The 24,594-nt window shown below is 28.4% G+C and overlaps 2 protein-coding genes across 11 annotated transcripts in view; both read right to left on the bottom strand.

Moving 5' to 3' along the window:
* LOC135931464 (uncharacterized) overlaps positions 1–2,998 on the bottom strand; it is a 65,100-nt gene extending 62,102 nt beyond the window's left edge. For all 10 annotated transcript variants that reach the window (XR_010573046.1, XR_010573044.1, XR_010573045.1 and 7 more), the window contains exons 1-4: positions 2,367–2,998; positions 2,248–2,322; positions 2,107–2,203; positions 1,825–1,986 (exon numbers count right to left, since the gene is read on the bottom strand). Coding sequence is in view for 7 of the 10 variants with exons in the window: in XM_065468593.1 (XP_065324665.1) it covers positions 1,825–1,840 (16 nt within the window). In the remaining 3 variants the exon portion in view is untranslated. The remainder of the gene's footprint in view (positions 1–1,824; positions 1,987–2,106; positions 2,204–2,247; positions 2,323–2,366) is intronic.
* On the bottom strand, positions 2,402–10,438 carry LOC135922366 (uncharacterized). The gene is made up of 16 exons (XM_065456750.1): positions 10,409–10,438; positions 10,243–10,305; positions 9,972–10,034; positions 9,324–9,386; positions 8,943–9,005; positions 8,291–8,353; positions 7,662–7,811; positions 7,542–7,616; positions 7,432–7,494; positions 7,236–7,385; positions 7,117–7,191; positions 6,878–7,069; positions 6,642–6,797; positions 5,671–6,596; positions 4,895–5,580; positions 2,402–4,758 (listed from the first exon to the last, which is right to left on the bottom strand). The coding sequence occupies exons 1-16, from the start codon at positions 10,436–10,438 to the stop codon at positions 2,402–2,404; spliced, it is 5,175 nt and encodes a 1,724-aa protein (XP_065312822.1).
* Positions 10,439–24,594: the final 14,156 nt, after the last annotated feature.

The raw sequence follows: 24,594 nt of genomic DNA, 5'->3' as shown, positions 1-24,594 counted from the left end.
ATAAATAGAACTATTATTATTTATATTAAAATAAAACCTGTAGAGGAGTAAATAAGTGCACTTTTATAGTAATAGAGGTGCTAGTATTAATACACTTTAGAGAGCATATCCATTGTCTGGTATAACTATCATGTGAGAACGAGGTTTAAATGGATGATAAGTTTAGATAAATATTATATTTAAAATTTAAATATATTATCAATAGAATATAAATAATAGTAACATAAATAAATATTAATTCATTCTTTATTTTATATAAAATATTATTTATTATGATAGTATATACATATCATGAATTATTAATTTTAAAAAAATATATATATATTATTCTAGTATTTACCTTATTTTATCATCTATACATATATTTTTTAACTATATCTAAAAGAGGGGCTGAGTTTTAAATAATCATAAGTAATAATGCGTAGCAAGTTACTTTATTATTATAGTATACATATCTTGAATTATTAATTAAAAAAAAATAAATATTATTCTTGTATTTACCTTATTTTATCATCTATACAATAATTTTTAACTAAATTTAAAAGGGGGATGAGTTTTAAATAATCATAAGTAATAATGAATGAGTAGCAGGTTAAATATATTAATTTTAATAAATACTTCAAAACTAGTAGATAGCCCGTCAAAAATGACGGAGAATGAGAATTTTATTCGTTTTTTTAAGAAAGATGTTACCTTTTATTTAAAAATCATATCCAATTTATATAATCTGAGGAGAAGAACGCGAAATGATATTTCTGCCAAAGTGTCAATTTTGGTATACCCCTCTAAAATAGAATCATGAACGACATTGTCAACTCAACCATAAAACGGTCGTAGGTATTGTTATAAAGGCCATGACAAAACTATCGCATATTTTCCCATTAATAATGTTAATGAAATTGGCTGCACTACACATTCACGTTTGAACATCTCTCTAAATATTCATGAAAGTTCCTCAGTGAATCGGATAAAGTATTATTTATAATAACTCCTAATGAGGTGAATGATAGTGGAATTAAATGCTTATATTTGTTAAAAATTAGGTAGAGGTGGCATAGGGATTGTGTTAGTGGTGATAGAAATATCATTGGAGGCAACTGGGTGTATAAAATAAACAGATAGATATAAAACATTAGATAAAAAACAAAATAAACCTCCAGAGGAGTTCACAGTGCCTTTATCTTGGCCACCAGTAACTCTAGAACGGGTAAGGCGTTTGTTGAATCGCCATTTTTTCCTTTGCTTATCTTTAATAATAGATTCATCATGTTTGGTAATGTGAGGGATTAGGGTTAGCCTAGACAAATAAAGAAATCAGGCAAAAATATAAATATACTATTGTTGAAATTAAACAAACATTAAAATAATGTAAAACCGGTAGAAGGGTCAATATTAGATGCATATTTCTAATAAGTTGGAGGGCTATCATCAAATAAAATTTTTGGGGGACTTATCAAGTCTATTATGATATTATAAAAGTTAAAAAATAACATGATAAATGTAATGTTATTAAGATAAAGGTTAATTAATTGTAAGGTAATTAAAAAATTAGATTAAAAAAGGGGGGAAAAAGAAGGTATAAATTATTATATTATATTATATAAATTAAAGGTGATAAGGTTTTGAGATATAGTGGTTAATAGATAATAGAGATAGAAAGAAAAGAATGAGATAATAAAATTTAGTGATAAATAAAAATGTTTATTTTTGTTAAAAAATAGGTGGAGGTGGCATAGGGATTGTCATAGTGGTGATAGAAATATCATTTGGAGAACTGGGTGAAAATAAAATAAACATAGATATAAAACATAAGATAAAAAAAACCTCCAGATGAGTTCATTTCAAGCGTAGTTCTTTATTATTTTGTCTACCAGTAACTCTAGAACGGGTAAGGCGTTTGTTTATTCGTCATTATTTTCTTTGCTTATCTTTAATAATAGAATCATCATGTTTTGTAGCAATGTAAGGGAATAAGGTTGGGTTAGCCTAGACAAATAAAAAAATCAGGCAAAAATATAAATAAACATTATTATTGAAATAAAATGAAGATTTTTTGGAATAGATATAAAATAATATATAATATTATTTATAATAAAAATAATGTACTATGTATATTTTTTTGTGCGTTATACAAAATAATCAGCAGGGATAATAGAGCAATGGTGGATCCGACAAAATGGTAAGCTTTTAAAAAAGTAGGATCCTTAAAAATTGTTATATTCATTTAGTTAAATTTTAAAAATGTACTTTGATATAATTTTCAATTAGACAAAATATTCATCAGAGATAAAAGGGCATATTGAGCGGCCTGACAAAAGGATGCTTAAATAATATAAAATTGTTTAAATTATAAAATAATATCATACTAAGTAATGTTCATTCTTATTCGTATAAACCGGGATTAATCGGATATAACCTCATGATATACCACATTGGTAGTAGTCTTTGTTTTATCATTGGTTATAATCTTTAATTTATGAGGAGAACAAACTTGAGACATAGCCACATATAGCTGTCCATGTGAAAAAACAGGATGAGGTAAATAGATGCCAACTTTGTTCAACGTTTGTCCCTGAGCTTTATTAATTGTCATGACAAAAGCAGGTCTCACGGGAAATTGGCAGCGCTTAAAGGAAAATGGCAAGCCAGAATCTGTAGGAATTAAACTTATTCTAGGAATGAGAACTTTAGTACTGAGAAAACTACCAGAAAGAAATTCCGCCTCAATTATATTTGGTAGCAAAGAAGTTATAATCAATTTAGTCCCATTATTCAAACCAGAAGCAGAATTTAAGTTACGCATTAATATTATAGGTACCCCGACTTTGAGTAAAAGTTTGTGAGGTGGTAATCCTGATATACTTAAAGAGTTTAAAAATTCAGTGGGATAAAACGTCGCTTCATCCTCGGTTATGGTTTCATCAGCCCTTATGTATGTAATTATATCTCCCGGAATTTTGTTAATCAATTTAATATTTATAGAATCGACATCTACGTTTTTAGGAGTCAGGATTGCATTTTGAGCAAATGATGTTCGGTTAAATGATGAATTGTCTTTGTCTATATCGTAAACAAAAGCAATAAGATCCTCGATATCATTGGAAGCTATACAACAATCTTGAGGAATTTTTATTTCACAGCCTTCACCAACTCTTAAAAGAAATTTTGAGTATTCATTATTAATAAAATAATCATTTGCTTCCTGAAATTGTAGAAGTCTCATATTAATACATAACCTTAATGGCACTATATGTGACCATAAATAGGATCGTTTTAAGGTTGAGTTAACAATGTCGCATCTTCCACCACGTTTAATAACAGGTAAAATCTGTCTAAAATCTCCGCCAAAAATAATAATTTTACCACCAAACGGTTTGTCTAATTTCATTATATCCTGAAATGACCTATCCACGGCCTCGAATATATGTTTATGAGTCATTGATATTTCGTCCCATATTATAATTACCGATTGTCTTATCAATTCAGCTATTTGGCTTTGGTAAGGAATATTACATGAGGAACTTTCATGAATACTTAAGGGGATGTTGAAACGTGAATGTGCAGTACGGCCATTATGAAGAAGAGTTGAAGCTATGCCAGAAGATGCAACAGCTATAGCAATTTTACCTTGAGCTCTCAAGTTAAATAATATTGTATTTAATAGAAATGATTTTCCAGTACCACCAGGACCATCTATAAAAAATAAATTATGGGATGGAGTGGAGGGCAAGGACATAATTTTGGCATAGATAATATTTTGATCCCGATTAAATAAATTGTAGTTAGCCAAATATTTTTTATACATATCATCAGTATCGTAGGAAATTTCCTCCCGAATAAGGTGACACCTAATATTAGCTGTAGCAGATGGAGATTGGGTGGATAATAAAGGGATAGGCATTCCCAAAAAATCCTTAAGAGATTTACCATTTTGAATCAAAATTTGATTGATGTGGCATAGCGCGAGATTTTCGGTGATAAGGTTATCCGGCTCTGGTGATATTTTCTTGGAAAAATCTTCACAAAGATAAAATTTAAAAGAATTCCAAAGACCTAGAGGATCTCTCGGCTCACAATGTAATAAAATAACAGAAAATAACTGGCGCAATTGATATGGCATCTTAAATGAAAGACCTTCCTCTAAACAATGGTTCCATTCCGCATCATCTGATAGCAGACCACGTCGAATACATGCATCTTTAAAAGTGTTACTGATAATTCCATTAAAAGAGCGTAGATCTTCAAAGCATGTAGGCCCAGTAACATAATTAAGTAATAGTCTTAAATAAAAAACCTCACCCTCTTTAGGAGAAACTGTGCGTATACGGCCTATAACTTTATTACCACCCCTTTTTCGTTTTAACCACTGTTTAGATAGAGGTTTCCACACATAATATCTTACAAAATCTGCATAAATATAATGTCTGGCATCTGTGTCAAGTTGATTAATTTTAAACCATTCGGTTAATTTTGTACCAGGATTTTTAGTTAAGATATTATTTATATCAGTATTTGATTGAAAAAGGATTATATGTTGATTGGGTAGATGAAGGTCTAAACGATAGACTGCAGGAGAATGATCCTGCATTTCAAAATCTAAAGTACGCCATAGCGATTCTATGGCGGATATATATCGAGCATCAATGAACTGGGAAGTTTCATCAACATTATTAATGGAAACGGAAGCAGTAGTTCTGTCATGGCCTTTGTAACAAAACTTATAAAGGTATTTTATGGACTGGACAGATGAACAAATTTCTACATTTATATGTGCATTATATTTTTTTGATAAATGTTTATTATAAGGAATAATCCAACGGTTGTTAAATATAAATCCGCTTAATTTTTTTTTGGAAGGTAACGCCATCATTTCGTGGCCTATATAAAGGATAACCATACTTATCGATAGAAGAGGTATCCACAAATGATTTAGGATATTTTTTTGAGCATTTTCCATCAATCATGCAGGGACTATTAGGAAATGTTATACCACATGGCCCATGTGTATTAAAATTGCTAATAATTTGAAACAGCTTAGGCTCAGTTATTTTGTTAGGAATTTCAGAACAAACTACATCATCATAAGTATCAGCCGTTGGTAGCCTATGAGTTTTATCTAGTATAAGGCACATATGACAATGAGGCAAACCTCTTTTCTGGAATTCTATGACATCTATATAAGCGATTACTTTGCCAAGAACATGATAATAGAGCAAATCCTTTTTTAGACATTTTAATTTTTGACGAAAAACGCGACAAACTAAATCTGGGGGGTCGTTTGGGGTCTGATGAGGAAATAATTCACGCATTATTTCATCCCATTTAGGGTTGCAGGTGAAAGTAATGAATAATGATGGTTTACCAAAGCAGCGTACAATAGCCATTGCGCCCTGATAAAGCTGATGCATATGCCTTGGGCCACCGGTAAAAGAAGAAGGCAAAATTATTCTTCTACCAAGATTGTCAGCATTAGTATCTCCCTCTAAAATAGCATCATGTATGCCTTGATAGAGTTCGGCGCGTAATTTGGATTGATTATTACGTATAAAATTTAATCGAAGCGTTTCCTGTTTGGCATAACTGTCGACAATAAATTGGTGAAAAAGACGTTTGGATCTTAAAATAACATTCTAATCATCCTGCCTGACCATAAAGCGATAGGCATAGTACTCTCTGCAGGTAACATATTTATTAGTTGAGTTTCTATAATGAATGGATGGATGGTATCCAATATCGCCTCTGGGAAATAGAAGAACATATTGCAAGGGATCGTATGAGGAATGGAGCTCATTAATACGTCTTAAAGGACCAGATAGAGTTTTTAAGATAATATCTCTATGGGCTACATGATCACTGCCATCACCAGGTAATAATACTGCTATTTCAGATGAGGTAGGTTTATTGCGATAACGTACGTCAAAACTTGGAGTAGATTTTAAGTTTAAGGATATGTTAGGAACGCCAGTAGCGATCATAGAAGATACTCTCAAAAATTGAGAAGCAAAGGGGTTGTAGGTGTGAACAATATCCTGCAATTCCATTAAAAGACAACGATCTAAAAACGGAACCTGGTTATGTCTGTTTTCTATCTCATTTATACTATCATGTATATATAATTGGGCAAATTTAGGAGTTTCCCCTAATGTTGGTAGGAGTGAACCAATGCGATGATGAACCTGTCCATTAATTTGAAAGGTATAATTACCTGATCGCGAATTGGATAAATTATTATTTATATTAACTCCTAGTGAAGTGAATGACAGTGCGGAATTATAAGCTCTTATGTTTGTTAAAAAGTGGGATGATGAACAATGATTCCCGGTAAATAAACGTAATAAATTTGGTGGTAATTGGGAAATTTTAGATAAAAATACCTTCCCATTCAAACAACATGTAGAAAACTGAATATTTCTACATGAGCTTTTTGATAATTTTTCTCCATTCCACATTTTAGCATTGCAGAAGGCGCATATTTCTGTCATATTTCCGATATCTAATATAGGTGAGTGGTGGTCATCAAATATATGTCGAAATATACATGGTAGAGGTGCCATAGGGAATGTGGTAGTGGTTATAGAAATATCAGTTGACGGTATCTGGGTGATTATAAAATAAACCTATACATATATAACATTAAAAACCTGCAAGGGAGTTAATATCAGGCGTAGGTCCTTATTATCCTGCATACCTGTAATTCTAGAACGGGTAAGGCGTTTGTTGAGTCGCCATTTTTTTCTTTGCTTATCTTTAATAGAAATATCATGTTTTGTAGCGTGAGGGATTAAGTTTGGGTTAACCTAAAATAAATAAAGAAATCAGGCATAAATATAAAACATTATTATTGAAATAAAACGAACATTAAAATACTGTACTGAACCTGTAAAGGGGTCAATATATGCAAATCTCTAGTAGTTGGGAGGCTATCATCAAAAAATAAAATTTGTCTAGTTGGGGACTTGTCAAGACTATCGTGTTTTTCTGAACATTTATTTTGTATTTGTTGATTATTAATGGTAGATATATCATTATTTAAACAATTATAAGGAGGAAATAAAGAAGGGTTTGTTATCTAAAATAAAAACAGAAGAATAATTAAAAAATATAAATGCATTGAACCTGAAAAGGAGTCAATATAAGGTTCAACTCCCTAGAAATAGTGGGGACATTATCAGAAGCTAAAATAGATGTATTCTATAATATAAAAGAGTATAAAAATATATATATATAAGGCTAACCTTATTTTGAGTTGTTAGTAGATTTTGTAGGGACTCGCTATCCCTAGTGCGTTTCTTTTTTTGATTGATCTGCCATCTTTTTCTTTTATTAATGATGGATAAATCACCACCTGTACAATCATTAACTGAGGTTAGGGCATGGCTTGTTATCTAAAATAGAAACAAAAGAATAAATAAAAAAATAAATGCATTGAACTTGATGAGGAGTCAATATACCACCTGTACAATCATTAAATATGGGTAAGACAGGGCTTGTTATCTAAAATAAAAACAAAGAATAATATAAAGAATATAAATGCAATGAACCTGAAGAGGAGTCAATATTAGGTTCAACTCCCTAGAAATAGTTGGGCCATTATCAGAAGCTAAAATAGATGTATTCTATAATATAAAAGAGTATAAAAAAAATATATATATAATGCTAACTTTATTTTGAGTTGTTAGTAGATTTTGTAGGGCCTCGCTATCCCTAGTGCGTTTCTTTTTTTGATTGATCTGCCATCTTTTTCTTTTATTAATGAAGGATAAATCACCACCTGTACAATCATTAACTGAGGTTAGGACATGGCTTGTTATCTAAAATAGAAACAAAGAATAATATAAAGAATATAAATGCAATGAACATGATCTAAAATAAAAACAAAAGAATAAATAAAAAATAGAGTCAATATTAGGTTAACCTCTCTAGAAATAGTGGGAATACAATCATTAACTGAGGTTAGGACATGGCTTGTTATCTAAAATAGAAACAAAAGAATAAATAAAAAAAATAAATGCATTGAACTTGATGAGGAGTCAATATACCACCTGTACAATCATTAAATATGGGTAAGACAGGGCTTGTTATCTAAAATAAAAATAAAGAATAATATAAAGAATATAAATGCAATGAACATGATTTAAAATAAAAACAAAAGAATAAATAAAAAATAGAGTCAATATTAGGTTAACCTCTCTAGAAATAGTGGGAATACAATCATTAACTGAGGTTAGGACATGGCTTGTTATCTAAAATAGAAATAAAAGAATAAATAAAATAAATAAATGCATTGAACTTGATGAGGAATCAATATACCACCTGTACAATCATTAAATATGGGTAAGACAGGGCTTGTTATCTAAAATAAAAACAAAGAATAATATAAAGGATATAAATGCAATGAACATGATCTAATATAAAAACAAAAGAATAAATAAAAAATAGAATCAATATTAGGTTAACCTCTCTAGAAATAGTGGGAATACAATCATTAACTGAGGTTAGGACAGGGCTTGTTATCTAAAATAGAAACAAAAGAATAAATAAATAAACTAAATGCATTGAACTTGATGAGGAGTCAATATACCACCTGTACAATCATTAAATATGGGTAAGACAGGGCTTGTTATCTAAAATAAAAACAAAGAATAATATAAAGAATATAAATGCAATGAACATGATCTAAAATAAAAACAAAAGAATAAATAAAAAATAGAGTCAATATTAGGTTAACCTCTCTAGAAATAGTGGGAATACAATCATTAACTGAGGTTAGGACATGGCTTGTTATCTAAAATAGAAATAAAAGAATAAATAAAATAAATAAATGCATTGAACTTGATGAGGAGTCAATATACCACTTGTACAATCATTAAATATGGGTAAGACATGGCTTGTTATCTAAAATAGAAACAAAAGAATAAATATAAAAAATAAATGCATTGAACTTGATGAGGAATCAATATACCACCTGTACAATCATTAAATATGGGTAAGACAGGGCTTGTTATCTAAAATAAAAACAAAGAATAATATAAAGAATATAAATGCAATGAATATGATATAAAACAAAAACAAAAGAATAAATAAAAAATAGAGTCAATATTAGGTTAACCTCTCTAGAAATAGAGGGAATACAATCATTAACTGAGGTTAGGACATGGCTTGTTATCTAAAATAGAAACAAAAGAATAAATAAATAAACTAAATGCATTGAACTTGATGAGGAGTCAATATACCACCTGTACAATCATTAAATATGGGTAAGACATGGCTTGTTATCTAAAATAGAAATAAAAGAATAAATAAAATAAATAAATGCATTGAACTTGATGAGGAATCAATATACCACCTGTACAATCATTAAATATGGGTAAGACAGGGCTTGTTATCTAAAATAAAAACAAAGAATAATATAAAGGATATAAATGCAATGAACATGATCTAATATAAAAACAAAAGAATAAATAAAAAATAGAATCAATATTAGGTTAACCTCTCTAGAAATAGTGGGAATACAATCATTAACTGAGGTTAGGACAGGGCTTGTTATCTAAAATAGAAACAAATAAATAAATAAATATACTAAATGCATTGAACTTGATGAGGAGTCAATATACCACCTGTACAATCATTAAATATGGGTAAGACAGGGCTTGTTATCTAAAATAAAAACAAAGAATAATATAAAGAATATAAATGCAATGAACATGTAAAATAAAAACAAAAGAATAAATAAAAAATAAGTCAATATTAGGTTAACCTCTCTAGAAATAGTGGGAATACAATCATTAACTGAGGTTAGGACATGGCTTGTTATCTAAAATAGAAATAAAAGAATAAATAAAATAAATAAATGCATTGAACTTGATGAGGAGTCAATATACCACTTGTACAATCATTAAATATGGGTAAGACATGGCTTGTTATCTAAAATAGAAACAAAAGAATAAATATAAAAAATAAATGCATTGAACTTGATGAGGAATCAATATACCACCTGTACAATCATTAAATATGGGTAAGACAGGGCTTGTTATCTAAAATAAAAACAAAGAATAATATAAAGAATATAAATGCAATGAACATGATATAAAATAAAAACAAAAGAATAAATAAAAAATAGAGTCAATATTAGGTTAACCTCTCTAGAAATAGTGGGAATACAATCATTAACTGAGGTTAGGACATGGCTTGTTATCTAAAATAGAAACAAAAGAATAAATAAATAAACTAAATGCATTGAACTTGATGAGGAATCAATATACCACCTGTACAATCATTAAATATGGGTAAGACAGGGCTTGTTATCTAAAATAAAAACAAAGAATAATATAAAGGATATAAATGCAATGAACATGATCTAAAATAAAAACAAAAGAATAAATAAAAAATAAGTCAATATTAGGTTAACCTCTCTAGAAATAGTGGGAATATCATCCATCATAAGCTTATGATCATAAAAAATGAACAAATAAATTACTTCTTCTGATTTCAGGAATTCAAATAAAATGATAATCTCTAAAAATTGGTATCTGGCACTCCGATTTCAGTCAAGGAAAATGATAGTCTCATAAAAAACCAACAAATAAATTACTTCTTCTGATTTCAGAATTTGGTATGAACATCTGTTTAAAAAAATATAACAAATAAAAAATAAATAAATAAATACGTACCGATGACATGACGTAACGATGACATGACGTAGCGATGACATGACGTAGCGATGACATGACGTCACGATGACGTAGTGAGGACATCGGAAAATTATAATATAGATAACTGGCATCATTATTTTTAAAATAATTGACATAAATATGTGAAATTTTCTTTTATTTTAAATTTCTTTTCCATGATATAAAATGTTTTTAAGATAAATCTAAGATATTTATAATTATTTTCTAAAATATTTAAGAAAAATCTTAGACCTATTTATCAAAATCGCTTATTTTTTATTAACGAATGGCAACATATCATTTTCAAATACCAATATATAGGCTTTATTTGAATATACATAACACGTTAATTATAAATGAGGCTTGATAAAAAAATAGAAAATCAATAGAATCAATTACCCTAGAGCTTGTAGATAAAAGATTCAAGATAGATAAAGAAATAGTTATATTGAATAATAATGATATGGAAATACTTCGGAAGAAAAAAAGAAAAAGATTTTGATATTTAATTAAAGTGTAAAATTGGGAAAAAAATTATGAGAATTTAAAAGGTGTTAAAAAAGAAGAATTTGAACAAAAAAAATAATAAATAAGTACCGATGACATAATGTTACGATGACATGACGTCACAAATGACGTAGTGATGACATCGGAAAATTAAAATATAGATATACGATATTGTATTTATTTGTGAAACAATAGGAGCTAAATGTGTAGCTCGATCTGGAGATATGTATGAAATTCAATCTAAAGATATCTCAAAAGGTAATAATTTTTTTAATATAATTAAAAATAAAATTAGATATAGGTAGACATGTGCGCCGCCGGTCAAATGCGCCGCCGCCGGTGATTTTGACCACGCCAACGCCGCGCGCCAAAAAAGTGTCGGCGACATATTTTTTATTATTAATTTATTTTATATATTATTTATGAATTGTAATTAGAAGAAAAATATTAAATATTTTTTGAATTATTAAAAAATCGATTTTATTTTTTAAAATTAATATTATTTGTTATAAATTTGATTTGCAACAATCCATATTGCTCACTTTGTCCAGGTTTGCGACCAACGTGCTAGATAAAATAAGATTAGGACATTAAATTTGAAAAGGTGATTCTATATTTTATTCTTTTAATTTTTGATGCTTCAAATAATTTACAACTCGTTATATAAAATTTATTTTTTATCATAATAGGAAATTTTAATTAATGATTTTTATTTTGTTGCCATTAAAATACCAGGACTAAAACAATTATAATGGATGCAGCATTGCAATACCCTGTAACAAAATATAGTATATTTTTGCAAGCAAAGCCTATTTTTGCATGGAAACATTTTGGATCCTTAATATTAAAAACTGACACAAATAATAAGAGAAGCAGTGTTGCTACACATAAAGTCTTTTGTGATATGCTTGCAAATAGCACTTGATAAAGATGGTGATGATGAAAATAATTATTCATTTTCATAGTATATTTTTTAATTATTTTAAAAATATTTGTAAATTTTTAATTAGTTATCCAATCAAATCTTTTTCAAAAAATATCAGCACATTAAATATAATAAAACATTTACTTGACAAACATGATTTATCATGAGAAGATATATCTTAACAAAATTTAAAGTTATTTTTCAAACCCATTGTAAAAGATACAATTGACCCTATAAAAGATAAAAAAATGGATTATGGTCAGGAATTATGTTCTCATGTGTTGCAAGAATTTAATGCCATTCTCTTCTATAAATAATACTGGAATGCAAGTTGTCATTATAATTTTTTAGGGCAATTTTAATTTTTATTTTAAATGTTAAGATATTTAATTATTTATTTTTTGGCATAATATTTTTATTATCAACTTTTTATTATATAGAAATATGGCATTATTTCATGCTATAACTTTTGATATGTGGACCGACAAATATAAACGGCAAAATTATATCCCCTTTACATTTCACGAAATAGATAATAATTTTAATATTGTATTTTATACATTGGCGACACAACCGCTAAAACTATTTTTTCCGAGATAGAAAAAGTTGAAAATGAATTCGATTTAGGGTCCAAGAAAATTCAAATGGTTACGGATGCAGGACCCATTGTAAAGATAAGTGTTTGTCTAGGAGAATATGACCATCATTTATGTTTGGGCATGGATTACATAATCTAGTGACAGTCGATGGAATAAAAAATGTTAATAAAATAGAAAATCTCATTAAAAAACTGAGAGAAGTCATAGTTGCCTTAAGATTCAAAACAGCGAATTTTGAAAATATAAACGATATAGAAAATAGAAAATGTTTTGAATCGATATCATATACATCGGATATTTTAGATTTAGATGATAATGATCCTTTTTATGAAGATCGTTTGGGGTTTGATGATGATAGTGAAAATCAAAAATCATATGAGAAAAAACATAAAACCTTAAAATTAAATGTGCCTACACGTTGGCATAGTATTTTAATAATGCTGGAAAGTGTGACTGGCAATAACAAAATTGGATCTTCCTAAACTTTCAATATTAGCTAGAAAGGTCCTGTGCGTTCCAGCTATGAGCACACCCAGTGAGCGTGCCTTTTCTATAGCTGGATTCACTCTGATCTCTAAAATATCATTATTATGTCTTTTAAATCTTAATAAAATAATATTTATTCATGATAATTTAATTTAATAAAATCATTAAATTATAGTTATTAACATAATAAAGTATAAATTTTATTTTAAAAGTGTTTCCAATAAATTTATAAATGTAATTAAAAAAATTTAAGTTAGAAAAATAGTTGACACCGCCGCCGATTTTTGTGGCGGCGTCTAAATCGATTCGCTGCTGCCAGCCGATCATTTTAAAAAAGAAACGCCGCTGCCGAAAATGCTCTCGGCGCACATGTCTAGTTATATCATATAAAATCAAATAATTAATATTAAAATCAAATGTCGTTTTAAATTGGAACCTGAAGATTTTGACAATATAATACTTTTTGGCCACATTTTACACTTCGTAAGCATTGGATTAGTTCCTTCAATATAGGATGTTAATGTAAAACATTTATCATATTTGGCCATAGTAATGATAATTCTTCTGATTTTGGATTTTCAGAATCAGATAATGAGGATTAAATAATAATATCATGCTTATGCTAATCTATTAAATTAAAATATAAACAATAATATTCAAATTAATAAACTATGTGTTAAAAAAATTGAAATATGAAAAGGAAATACACAGACGATTAAAAAATATAAATAATACATTTTTAAAAAAAATTCGGAAATATTAAATTTTCCAAATAAATAAAAATAAAATTATTTTAAAAATTGAACGAACGTTAAATTCAAACGCGTTCGTCATAAAAAAAGAAAAGCTTTCACGTTCAAAGTTCGTTAAAAATAAAAGGAACGCCGTTCATCATTTTTTTCAAAAGAACGAACTTTCACGAACGATGTTTCAATGTCAGATTTGTCTAACTCTTTGCCTATCTTTATAATGTCATCTAAAATGAGTAAATCTTTACTTCTGTATTTAATTTCGTTAGATAAGCTTGATATCTTTATTTTTTCTAAAACCCTGTCCTATCCTATAAAGTTGTAGTCCATATTGAGCTGACAAATACGGTTAACCCATTCTAAAAAACTTACGCTCTCTTTTTAAACTGCTGCATTGTATTCACTAATTATTTTTGTTTCGAATCTTGGCAGGCTGTAATAATCTAAGTTTGTTGATAAGTGTCGACGATTTTGAGATGGGATTCAGTGCATATCGATTGTAGTTTAGAAAATATGTCATCTGGCAAATTATGTAGTAAGTTCGTGGCGTTATCGTCATCTGTGCTGTTATTTTTTTTAAAAATAATTTCAATTTTGGTTAAATATGTATCAATGTTTCCTATATATTTAGGAAATTCGCATTTATATGATATAGTATCATTAGAAGTGGGTTTTTTTTATCGTCCATCATATTTAATTAATTGTAAAAAAAAAATTTATTCTTGTTTTTTTATACAATTTAATTATTTTATTTTTAGAAATGTGAAATAATTAATATGAAATTCATCTTTATATTTTAATAAAATTTTAATTTACAAAGAAATTTACAAAGATAGTCGCTGCCACCATATTAAGGTTGGCAGGGAATTAGACAAGATTAAAAAAGTAGTTTTAAAATTTTTATTTATTAAATTTATTTAAAAAATATTTAACTAAAAATACAATATACTTTTGCTCTATATATAGTTTATAAAATCAATTTATATAAAAAAAATTTATTAAATAATTTATATCAAACTATTGAGTTATTATAAAATGAGTCCGTGAGGTTAATATTAAAGAATAAAAAAAAATCAATCTTTAAGGTTAATATTGAGTTAATAGATAGCAAAAAATAAATATTAAAAAAAATCAATCAGGACGTCAGAACAATTTATAAAATATTATAATAATTAAACATCATATTATTCATCCCACAATGGATGTAATAAATAGATATATTTTCTTCTCTTTTTTACGTGTTTTTAGTAAAGGTATTTTTTTCTTCTTTGAAAAACAGTTTTGAGTTAAATTTTTAATACGAATATATTTTAGATATAATTACAAACTACTATTATTTTAAGATATAATACACCAACTTGAGATGGTGCGACAATAATATATAAAATTTTAATTGCTTTCATGATATCACTCTGGTTCTTATTTTATAGTTACAGAATGTTTCATTTCTAATATGTCCTCCTTGCCGTGTAAATAATTCAAGGCTTCAATATATATGCATAATTTCTTCTAAAGATTTTTAATATTTTTGTTTCATCAATTCTAACATAATATATTCTGATATATGTTATCATCATGAGTGTCGGCTATGACTGTAAATTAACCAGCATCTATTATTTGTGTGGCTATGTAATTTAAGATTATTACTACAGCTGCTGAGAGCATATGATTGCCTATTTTAGATATGCAATAATGGTCAACTGTGTAGTCGTTTATATAGCTAAAAATGGAAGATAATCTTTTAGAAACTTAATATCTCACAATAATTTTTTCGATTACTTATCTATATCTAGCTTCCATCATGTCATCTAAGAGGAAGTTCTAACTACCATATAGTTTTATGATTTGGATTGGTCGTTTATATTCTCTTCAAGAATTGTTAATTTGGTAAGGCTTATAAATTTTTTCTTATTAGTCTATTCTATATTCTATAAAACATTGTCTAGAATGGTAACAGAGAGTTATATTAGTTTCACGACCTTTTGTCAAAGTTGATAAGAATTATATAGCCTTATGTGGTTCTTAAAAACCATTATCAATTGAGGTATATGTATAAACTAATTAACCTTTTTTATCACTTGTAATTCTTTAGAAGCAAATTTTTTTTATATCAACCATCGAAAATATTTTATACTGTAATAATTTTTAGATATGTCTTGTATTGTTTTAATTATTTATATGTTAGTTTATTTTGTATGCAAAATATAATAAATGACAAAATATGAAATTCAGAATAATTGTTCAGAGTTAGAAAATTTTAAAAAAGTATAATATATTAGTATAAAAGCGGGCCGAAGGCCCGCAAATTAGGGGTATGGATGGCAAAGCTCCCCATAAAAATTTTTTAGTTGAGCCCCCTGAGATTGTAAAGGCTAGCAACGCCCCTGATATATATAATAAAATATGTTTGTGGAAATAATAAGAAAAACGTAACATTCATAATTTATTTTATGCATAAAAATTTAATTATCTGTTCTAAAAAAATTACAATAAAATAAATTTCAGCAAAACTAAGCAAATTAACCCCGGTTTTGGTTTTTTTATACAACCAACCAATTAACAACACTAGGTAGCACACAATTAAGTAATGGAACTTTATAAACTATACTTACATCAGAATGACATAATTGAAATTAATAGATATATATATTACTTTTTTACTTTTTTCCTTCACTCCCTTACAGAATCGGCACGGTAATCATAATTAAATTTTTAATAAAGTTTTCAATGAAGGACCACAATATTAAGATGATCTCTTTAAATATAAGATCCCTGAATGAGAAACTAACTATACTTAGGCAAATTATGAAAGACCAACATTACGGTATCCTCCTTTTACAGGAGACCCACCTTAAAGTAACTGAGGTAAGGAATCTAATAGATTACACCTTATATTGCAGCTCAAATGCAGAACACGTATGGGCTGGGGTGGCGATGATGATACATAATAAACTAATAAGATTCGTAAGCTTCAACCCAATTTCCAGCCGAATATGCTGCCTTACCCTAAACTTGGGATACAAAAAAGTCCATTTGTTTAATATATACGCGCCTCACAATGATAGCGTTTTCTATATGGAATTGGAGAATGTCTTAAAGGAACTACCGCATCGGGATGGCATCATTCTAGCAGGTGACTTTAATGCTTCGGTAGGTAAATCTAAGAACTCTTCCTGCCTTGGAAACGCCACATTAATACAAAGCACGAACCCCAACGGTAAAAGGTTAATAGAAATCTGCGAGCTTTCAACTTGAAAATTGGTAATACTTTCTTCAATCATCCAACTCATCACATCATGACTTACAAGAGTCCTTCCTTTGGCACTACCTCACAGATAGATTTCTTTATAATTTCCACTAAGATTTTCAAATGGGTGAAAGACATCAGGGTAATCAGTAAACTTAACCTTACACTTTTTACAGATCATTATCCACTGGGCTGTGAACTCAAAATTAACTACAGTATCTTCCCAAACCACACTAGACAGAACAGTCTCACCACTGTAAAATACATAGCTAGAAAAGACTTGGCACAACTAAATGACTTAGAGGTGAAAAAAGAGTTCGTCTCTAAATTAAAATCATGGAGAAACTCAGCAAATGGCATGATAAACCCAAATCTGACCTGGAAAGACATTAAGCAGAATGTATTAGGTAGTATAACATCATGCTTAAGACCACGCACCAAGCGCAGAGAGTGGCTCACCCCTTCAACAATACAAATAATTAAGAATCTTTCAACAAATATATCCCACCATCAATTGGCAAGACATCACAGGAGGTACATTACCCACCGCATAAGAGCTGACAAAAGACTGTTTATTGCTAACTTATCGAATTCTATCCAATTCAATTTTGATAATAACAATATTTATAAGGCCTTCCAATCTCTAAAACTACTCACCACCTTTAAAACCAATCCTTTACCAAGACTACAATTAAACAACAACAAGATTATAATTGACCCTAAGGAACAATTAGACTTATGGATAGACCACTACATGAACCTCTACAAAACGAGATGGCCTAGACCTAGATGTGACTACCCCTTCCAATCATCCAATCAGAATTTGAACAAGTCCGATATAGTCGGTGCCATCAAACGTCTAAAATGCATAAAGCTGCTGGAGCTGATGGAATTTTTGCAGAACTCTGGAAGATAGAGGTAGACCTAAGTGCCAGCTTACTACTTCCCCTCTTTAGGGAGATTTGGAATACGGGCAAGTTTCCTGACGAATGGATGACATCAATTATACTAAACTTCCCTAAAAACAAGTCCCCAAACTGCCGTAAAGATTACAGAGGTATTGCACTAATTCCAGTTACACTAAAAATGTTCACATACATCACATCAGTCAGGATTAAATCAATCATTAACAGGTTCCTTTCTAATGCTATCACATCATACAGGAAGGGCAGAAATACTACGGAGTTGACTATGGCACTTAAGGTCATTCTGGAAAAGGCCAGAATGCATAAATCCCCCATCTTTGCCCTGATGATTGATTTAAGTCAAGCCTTTGACTCCATAATTCAGAATAAGATATGGCCTTGCTGGAAAACATTGGAATAGATAAACATCTGATAGCGCTAATTAAGATAATTTACGACAATCATAGCGTAGTTCCTCAGCATTTAAATATGAAGTCGCAACCTTTTAAAGCAAATAGGGGCCTCAAACAAGGATGCATCCTTTCACCGATTATTTTTAATGTAATAATGAATGATATCCTAAATAAATCATTTAAACAGGAATATGCACTCAACACATATTACAGTGAGCAACAACACCTCAATGATATGCACAATTCTTTAAACTTTCTATGTTATGCTGACGACGTATGTATTCTAGCCAACTCAGAATACAAATTAAGAAATATTTTATCATTATTTGTCAACAACTGTGATGGATATGGTCTAAGAGTAAACTACACAAAAACCAAACTAATCACCTCAAATACTGATGCGAGTCACTTAAATCCCTTTAACTTTGAGGGTAATACGATAGAATTAGTGTCAGATTTTAAATACCTAGGAACCAGGATAACGTCATTAGGCCTCACCTTTTTAGATACGAAATCGAGAACGAATAATGCTAGACTCCGCTATCATCAACTGTCGAAATTATGGTCATTCAACCAAATATCAACTAATTTAAAAATAAGACTCTTCAAGTCCCTAATTGTACCCATTTTTACCTACGGCCTGGAGACTTGGCAAGACTCAAAAAGTAACATCAGCACAATTCAAACTTTTATAAACAAATGCCTTAGAAGAATCACCAAAACGTATTACCCATACAACACATCAAATACAACGCTCTGGAATAGATGCGACATCCTACCAATCAATCGTCTCATACCCATGAGGAGACTAGAATAACTAGGCCATAGCTTAAGACACTCGCAGGAAAATATGATATTCTCGTCCTTGAAATGGTGCCCTGACGGTAGGAGGAAAACCCCTAAATACTATTGGTTGGCGAAATGTTTGAAAGATATGGACCTGATTAACCTCTCGTTTGCAGATTTCATGTCACTTAGCAAAAACAAGAAACACCTAAAGGAACATTTACAATACATGCTAAAATATGGCCTAAATTAATATCGCAACCGTTCTTCACCTTTACGTTCTTGCAATAAATGGAATAAGTGTATTTGATAATGATAATAACCTGAACAACAACAACATAACTTAACTTCCTTTAATAACCCACGACCTTCCTTTCTGGACACACGATATCGACGACGATAACAATTACGAAAATATTAGTTGTATAACAGACAATGAGAAGATAAACTGGCTATAATAATAACGCAATAAATCGGACGAACCCAAATACCATTGGCACAGCACATACAAGATCTACAGGACATACAATATTTTGGCACACCGAACAACAAACAAGGAAGAGACTCTTCATGCAAACTTAACATAAACTCTCAATACTTAACAAGATATAAGGGTTATATTTTTTTGTTGCCTCACTAAATACCACTTAAGGACGCAGGTACATTTTTTTATATGACATTAATTTTATTTTTTCTTTAACACTATTCTGCCGGAAACGGAACTAATACATCACCATTATTGTATTTCTTCCTTCTTCACTTTGCTAACAGGCTACATAGTGGTACCGTCCACTATAATAAAACGGGTAGACATCATGTATGGGATCTATATACTAGTAAAAATACATGATGCACGCTTCAACTCCTGGTGTGAATGAATGAATTTCTAATCTCCTTTTAAAAATTTCTTGTCACATGTCGTGCTAAAAAATCTACATATCACTTTATTTTTTAATATCTGATTCGTTTATAAATGACTTTAGAAGAATTAACTTTTAAATCAAAAAAGTATGACTGTGGTGCAGCTGATTTAGAAAAAGTTACCGATTATTCTGAAGATATTGAAATATCTGACAAAAGCATTCAAAATGTAATTTTTTTAAATTTTAATTTATCGCTTTCTTTAGGCCATAAATTTTATAAACAAATCCTCAAATGAAAACAAAATCATCAATTCTGATCTATCTAAAATTTTAATAAAAAAGGAAGACATTGATTTCTTAGTAATGACATATAACATTAAATCACTATTAACAATAAATTTTAGGTTAATGAAATGGAAATAACAAGATCAAAGGCTGAAAAGATTTTAATGGAAAATAAAGGAGAACTAGCTTCTACTATTGAATACTTATTCAATCATTATATATAACCTTTATATCTAATATAGATATATATGTAATGTATTGACATTTAATATTTTAGAATAGAACATTCTTAAAAAATATATATTATAACTTTTGTAGAACATCAATTTAATTAATAATTATTTATTTAAAATAAATTTTCATTTATTTCTCGATTAACTCCATATTTATTCACCATTATTATATTTGCATTTAGAAAAACAGTTAAAATGAAAAATACTGGAAAACCTAAAAATAATAATCAAGAGGAAAGTGATTTATAATAATTCATATGAAGAAAATTTATCAATTAATGATGAAAATGAAAATAATGATTCTAAATGTGGAGTTTAAATTCATTTGTTGATATCAATAACTTATATTGAAAAGTGATATAAAATATTTTACGAGTTTCTGACTTTTAGAAAAGGTATTTAGTTTTGCATAGAATAAATTCCTAAGTATTCCATCTAAATTTAAAACCAATGTTGAAGAACAAATTATAAATCAATTTATTGCCAGTGTTAACTTATTGAGTTAGATAATAAATTAAAATTTTAAATTGTTACTACAAATGAAGATATGACATTAGAACATGTCATGTTCAACCTTCACATTCAATAAAGGAACATGTCCACATTTGTTCAAAACTTTACAAATTAATTTTTTTAAAAATTTAATTTAATATTAATAAAAAATACCACATATTTTTTGACACAATATATTAACCATGTTAAAATTAAAAGTTTTAAATCAATAAAAATATTTTTACTATTAAAAAATTTTTTAAATTAATTTTTAATATATAAAATTAATATTTTTTATGTTCAAATGATTTAAAATAATAAAATTTTCTAAAAAAAAGAAAGGCATGTTTACGTTAAAAGTTTGTCGAAAAAAAGGAATAATTTTTTTCAAAATTGAGCTTCGTTCTACAATTTTTTTTTTTTCTTTTTAGCTTTCACCTTTTCTGGTGGTAAGCTCCTTCAACATCTCTCTCCATTTTATGTTATTCATACAATCTCTTATCTATTTTATACTTCTTTATATTGGCTCTAACTTTATGGCCCCATTGAAGTTTTGGCCTTCCTCTTTTACATTTGCCCATCACTTCCAAACTTTCAACTTTATTTCCTATGTAGTTCATAGGCCTTCTCATTGTGTGCCCATACCACCTAAGTCTGTTTACCATTAACTTAGTCTTAATGGGTACTACCTTTAAACTATTTAGTATTCTTGGACTGCACACCTTATCCTTTCTTGTTACCCCAGCAATCATCCTCAGCATTCTCATCTCCATAGTATAAGGATAAATTCAAATGATTCTAGATCATTATGATATAAATTGGATAATCAACAGATCACCTACCTATAATTAACTCGTTTTCTTCAAAGGTTTTAGAAAAAGTTACAAGAGAATATTTAAATTTAGAAGATTTGATTAAATTAAATTAGATATGATTAAAAACAATTTCATTATCTAATAAAGCCAAGATGAATTATGTTGAAAATGGATTGGGAATTAAGTAGTCTTGTTAAATGGTTGGTTTTTTACGACCCACAACTCGAGCCGAAGTCGTAGAAATCTGCTCAACCCTGAGCCAGGGTTGAAAAATCGACCACAACCCAACCCGACCCAATGGGCCTGTTGAGATATTTGTCATAATCGTCATTTTTAAGTTTTTTCGAATTTTTTTGAAGCAAATAGGTAAAAATATATGTTGTGAACATATTAAATTAAATTTTCAGTGAATATGTACCTTAGAAAAGTGACAATTGTCATAATCGTCATTTTTAAGTTTTTTCGAATTTTTTTGAAGCAAATAGGTAAAAATATATATTGTAAACATGTTAAATTAAATTTTCAGTAAATATGTACCTTAGAAAAGTGACAATTGTCATAATCGTCATTTTTAAGTTTTTTCGAATTTTTTTGAAGCAAATAGGTAAAAATATATGTTGTGAACATGTTAAATTAAATTTTCAGTGAATATGTACCTTAGAAAAGTGACAATTGTCATAATCATCTTCTTTAAGTTTTTTCGAATTTTTTTGAAGCAAATAGGTAAAAATAAATATTGTAAACATGTTAAATTAAATTTTCAGTAAATATGTACCTTAGAAAAGTGACAATTGTCATAATCTTCATTTTTAAGTTTTTTCGAATTTTTTTGAAGCAAATAGGTAAAATATATGTTGTGAACATATTAAATTAAATTTTCAGTGAATATGTACCTTAGAAAAGTGACAATTGTAATAATCGTCATTTTTAAGTTTTTTCGAATTTTTTTAAATTAAATAGATAAAAAAAATATATTGTAAAGGATGTTAAAAAATTTCAAATAATTTTTTATAGCCAGGCATAGGCAGGCGGGAGAAAACTCGCCCAATGCTGACCTTTAATTTAAACATCTATGAGAAAAATCTAGAGGTTTAGGCAATATTTTTCTTAAAATATTGGCCGTGATAAAAATCGGCTCAAATCGAGCCGTTTATAACAACACTATCGCTAATATTTTTAGAATCTTAAACTGACGATTACTAGAACAATAGTTATTACTCTTTAAATATAAGTAATATGATTTGAATCCCATAACCAAATATATCGACGTTCTATATTTGTAGAGCTTCATATGCGTAAATTCAGAAAATGAGAAAAATATTAAACTTTATAGGAAATATTTATCGATCAATTTAATTTAAAATTTTTAAAAAAATTAACAAAATTTGTTTTTTAAAATCAAAATGCAAGTGAAGCAAATATAACAGTTATAATTTATATATAAAAATTGAATAATTTTGGTTAAATTTTGGACATATAAAAATAAGGATCTTAAGGTGATTACGAAGCAAAAAAAATATAAAAACAAATCTTGATCTTTGGAATCCAATTAAAAGTTCGGATCGTTTTTTACGACATAAACGAAGATATAATTTAGAAAGTGGTCAATTTGTAAATTTTAATATTACTAAATTACTAAAAAAAACGCCGAATATTTTGCGTTTTTAAATATTAAAAAAGAAAAATAACATTAACATAATATATATGGGAAATGTGTCATAAATGGCCATGTTTGAAGACTAGCCACCACCTTTTAACTATTATCTTTTCGACCGATTTCTCCCAAAATTTGTCAAAATGTGTATTTTATGATATGAACTTTACCTATTGAATAGAGCAATCCAATAAAAAAATTTTTAAATAAGCTGTTGTTAGTACTTCTTTCTGGAAAAATCTCGTTACACATTTTTTTGTTTGGTGAAAAAATTACTAATTTAGATTATTGTTATTTTATATAAATATTATCCTTAGGCATTCAGCATTATAGGCACAAAAAAATAAGGTTTTAAGTTTTATTTAATAGGCATATGTATTGACTGGCCAAAATTCTATATTCATATAGAAATGAAAAGCTCGCTTTAAACATATTTGGTACAAAATCAAATGATGAACAAATTAAACTGGCAAATGATGATATATTCATTAATAAAAGATAAACATTATTAATATCTACTAAATTTAATATTCCTAAGAAAACCTTAAAGGTGAAGAGTGGATTAATTGTCTGCAATTTGAAAACTGGGCTCATACTCAATGTACGAATAACAATGATTTAATGTATGTAAATAGCAGGCTTGTTAACCGATCTTTTTAAAACGATCGAATCCCGATCACGATCTTTTCAAAAAAAGAGGATCGATCTTTTTTCTATTTAAATTTCTGAAGGAAATTTCTGACCGATGCAAAATTAACTAATATATGTTATAAATTTATTGTAATTGAATAATAATATAATATAACCGATGCAAAATGAACTAATATAAAAATAAATTAAATATGGTTGAAATTTATTGTAATTAAATAATAAATATAAAATTATAATATATTTATTTATAATTAAAATTAGCTTTTAATAATAAAATTTTTTTCTAAATTATCATCATTTAAACATCCGCGTCT

The sequence above is a fragment of the Gordionus sp. m RMFG-2023 genome, chromosome 1, assembly GCF_954871325.1.
Source record: "Gordionus sp. m RMFG-2023 chromosome 1, tfGorSpeb1-WG-v2, whole genome shotgun sequence".
In the NCBI taxonomy this organism is placed as follows: Eukaryota; Metazoa; Nematomorpha; class Gordioida; order Chordodea; family Parachordodidae; genus Gordionus; species Gordionus sp. m RMFG-2023.
Note: the sequence above shows the minus strand (reverse complement) of the source record. Positions and strands in the feature narration are given on the sequence as shown.

Coding starts and splice junctions, on each gene's coding strand:
- LOC135922366 (XM_065456750.1), bottom strand. CDS start 10,438: ATGGATGATATTCCCACTATTTCTAGAGAG. Junction 7,070..7,116: donor TTATATTGACTCCTTTTCAG/GTTCAATGCATT, acceptor TTTTTATTTTAG/ATAACAAACCCTTCTTTATT. Junction 6,798..6,877: donor ATATATTGACCCCTTTACAG/GTTCAGTACAGT, acceptor TATTTATTTTAG/GTTAACCCAAACTTAATCCC.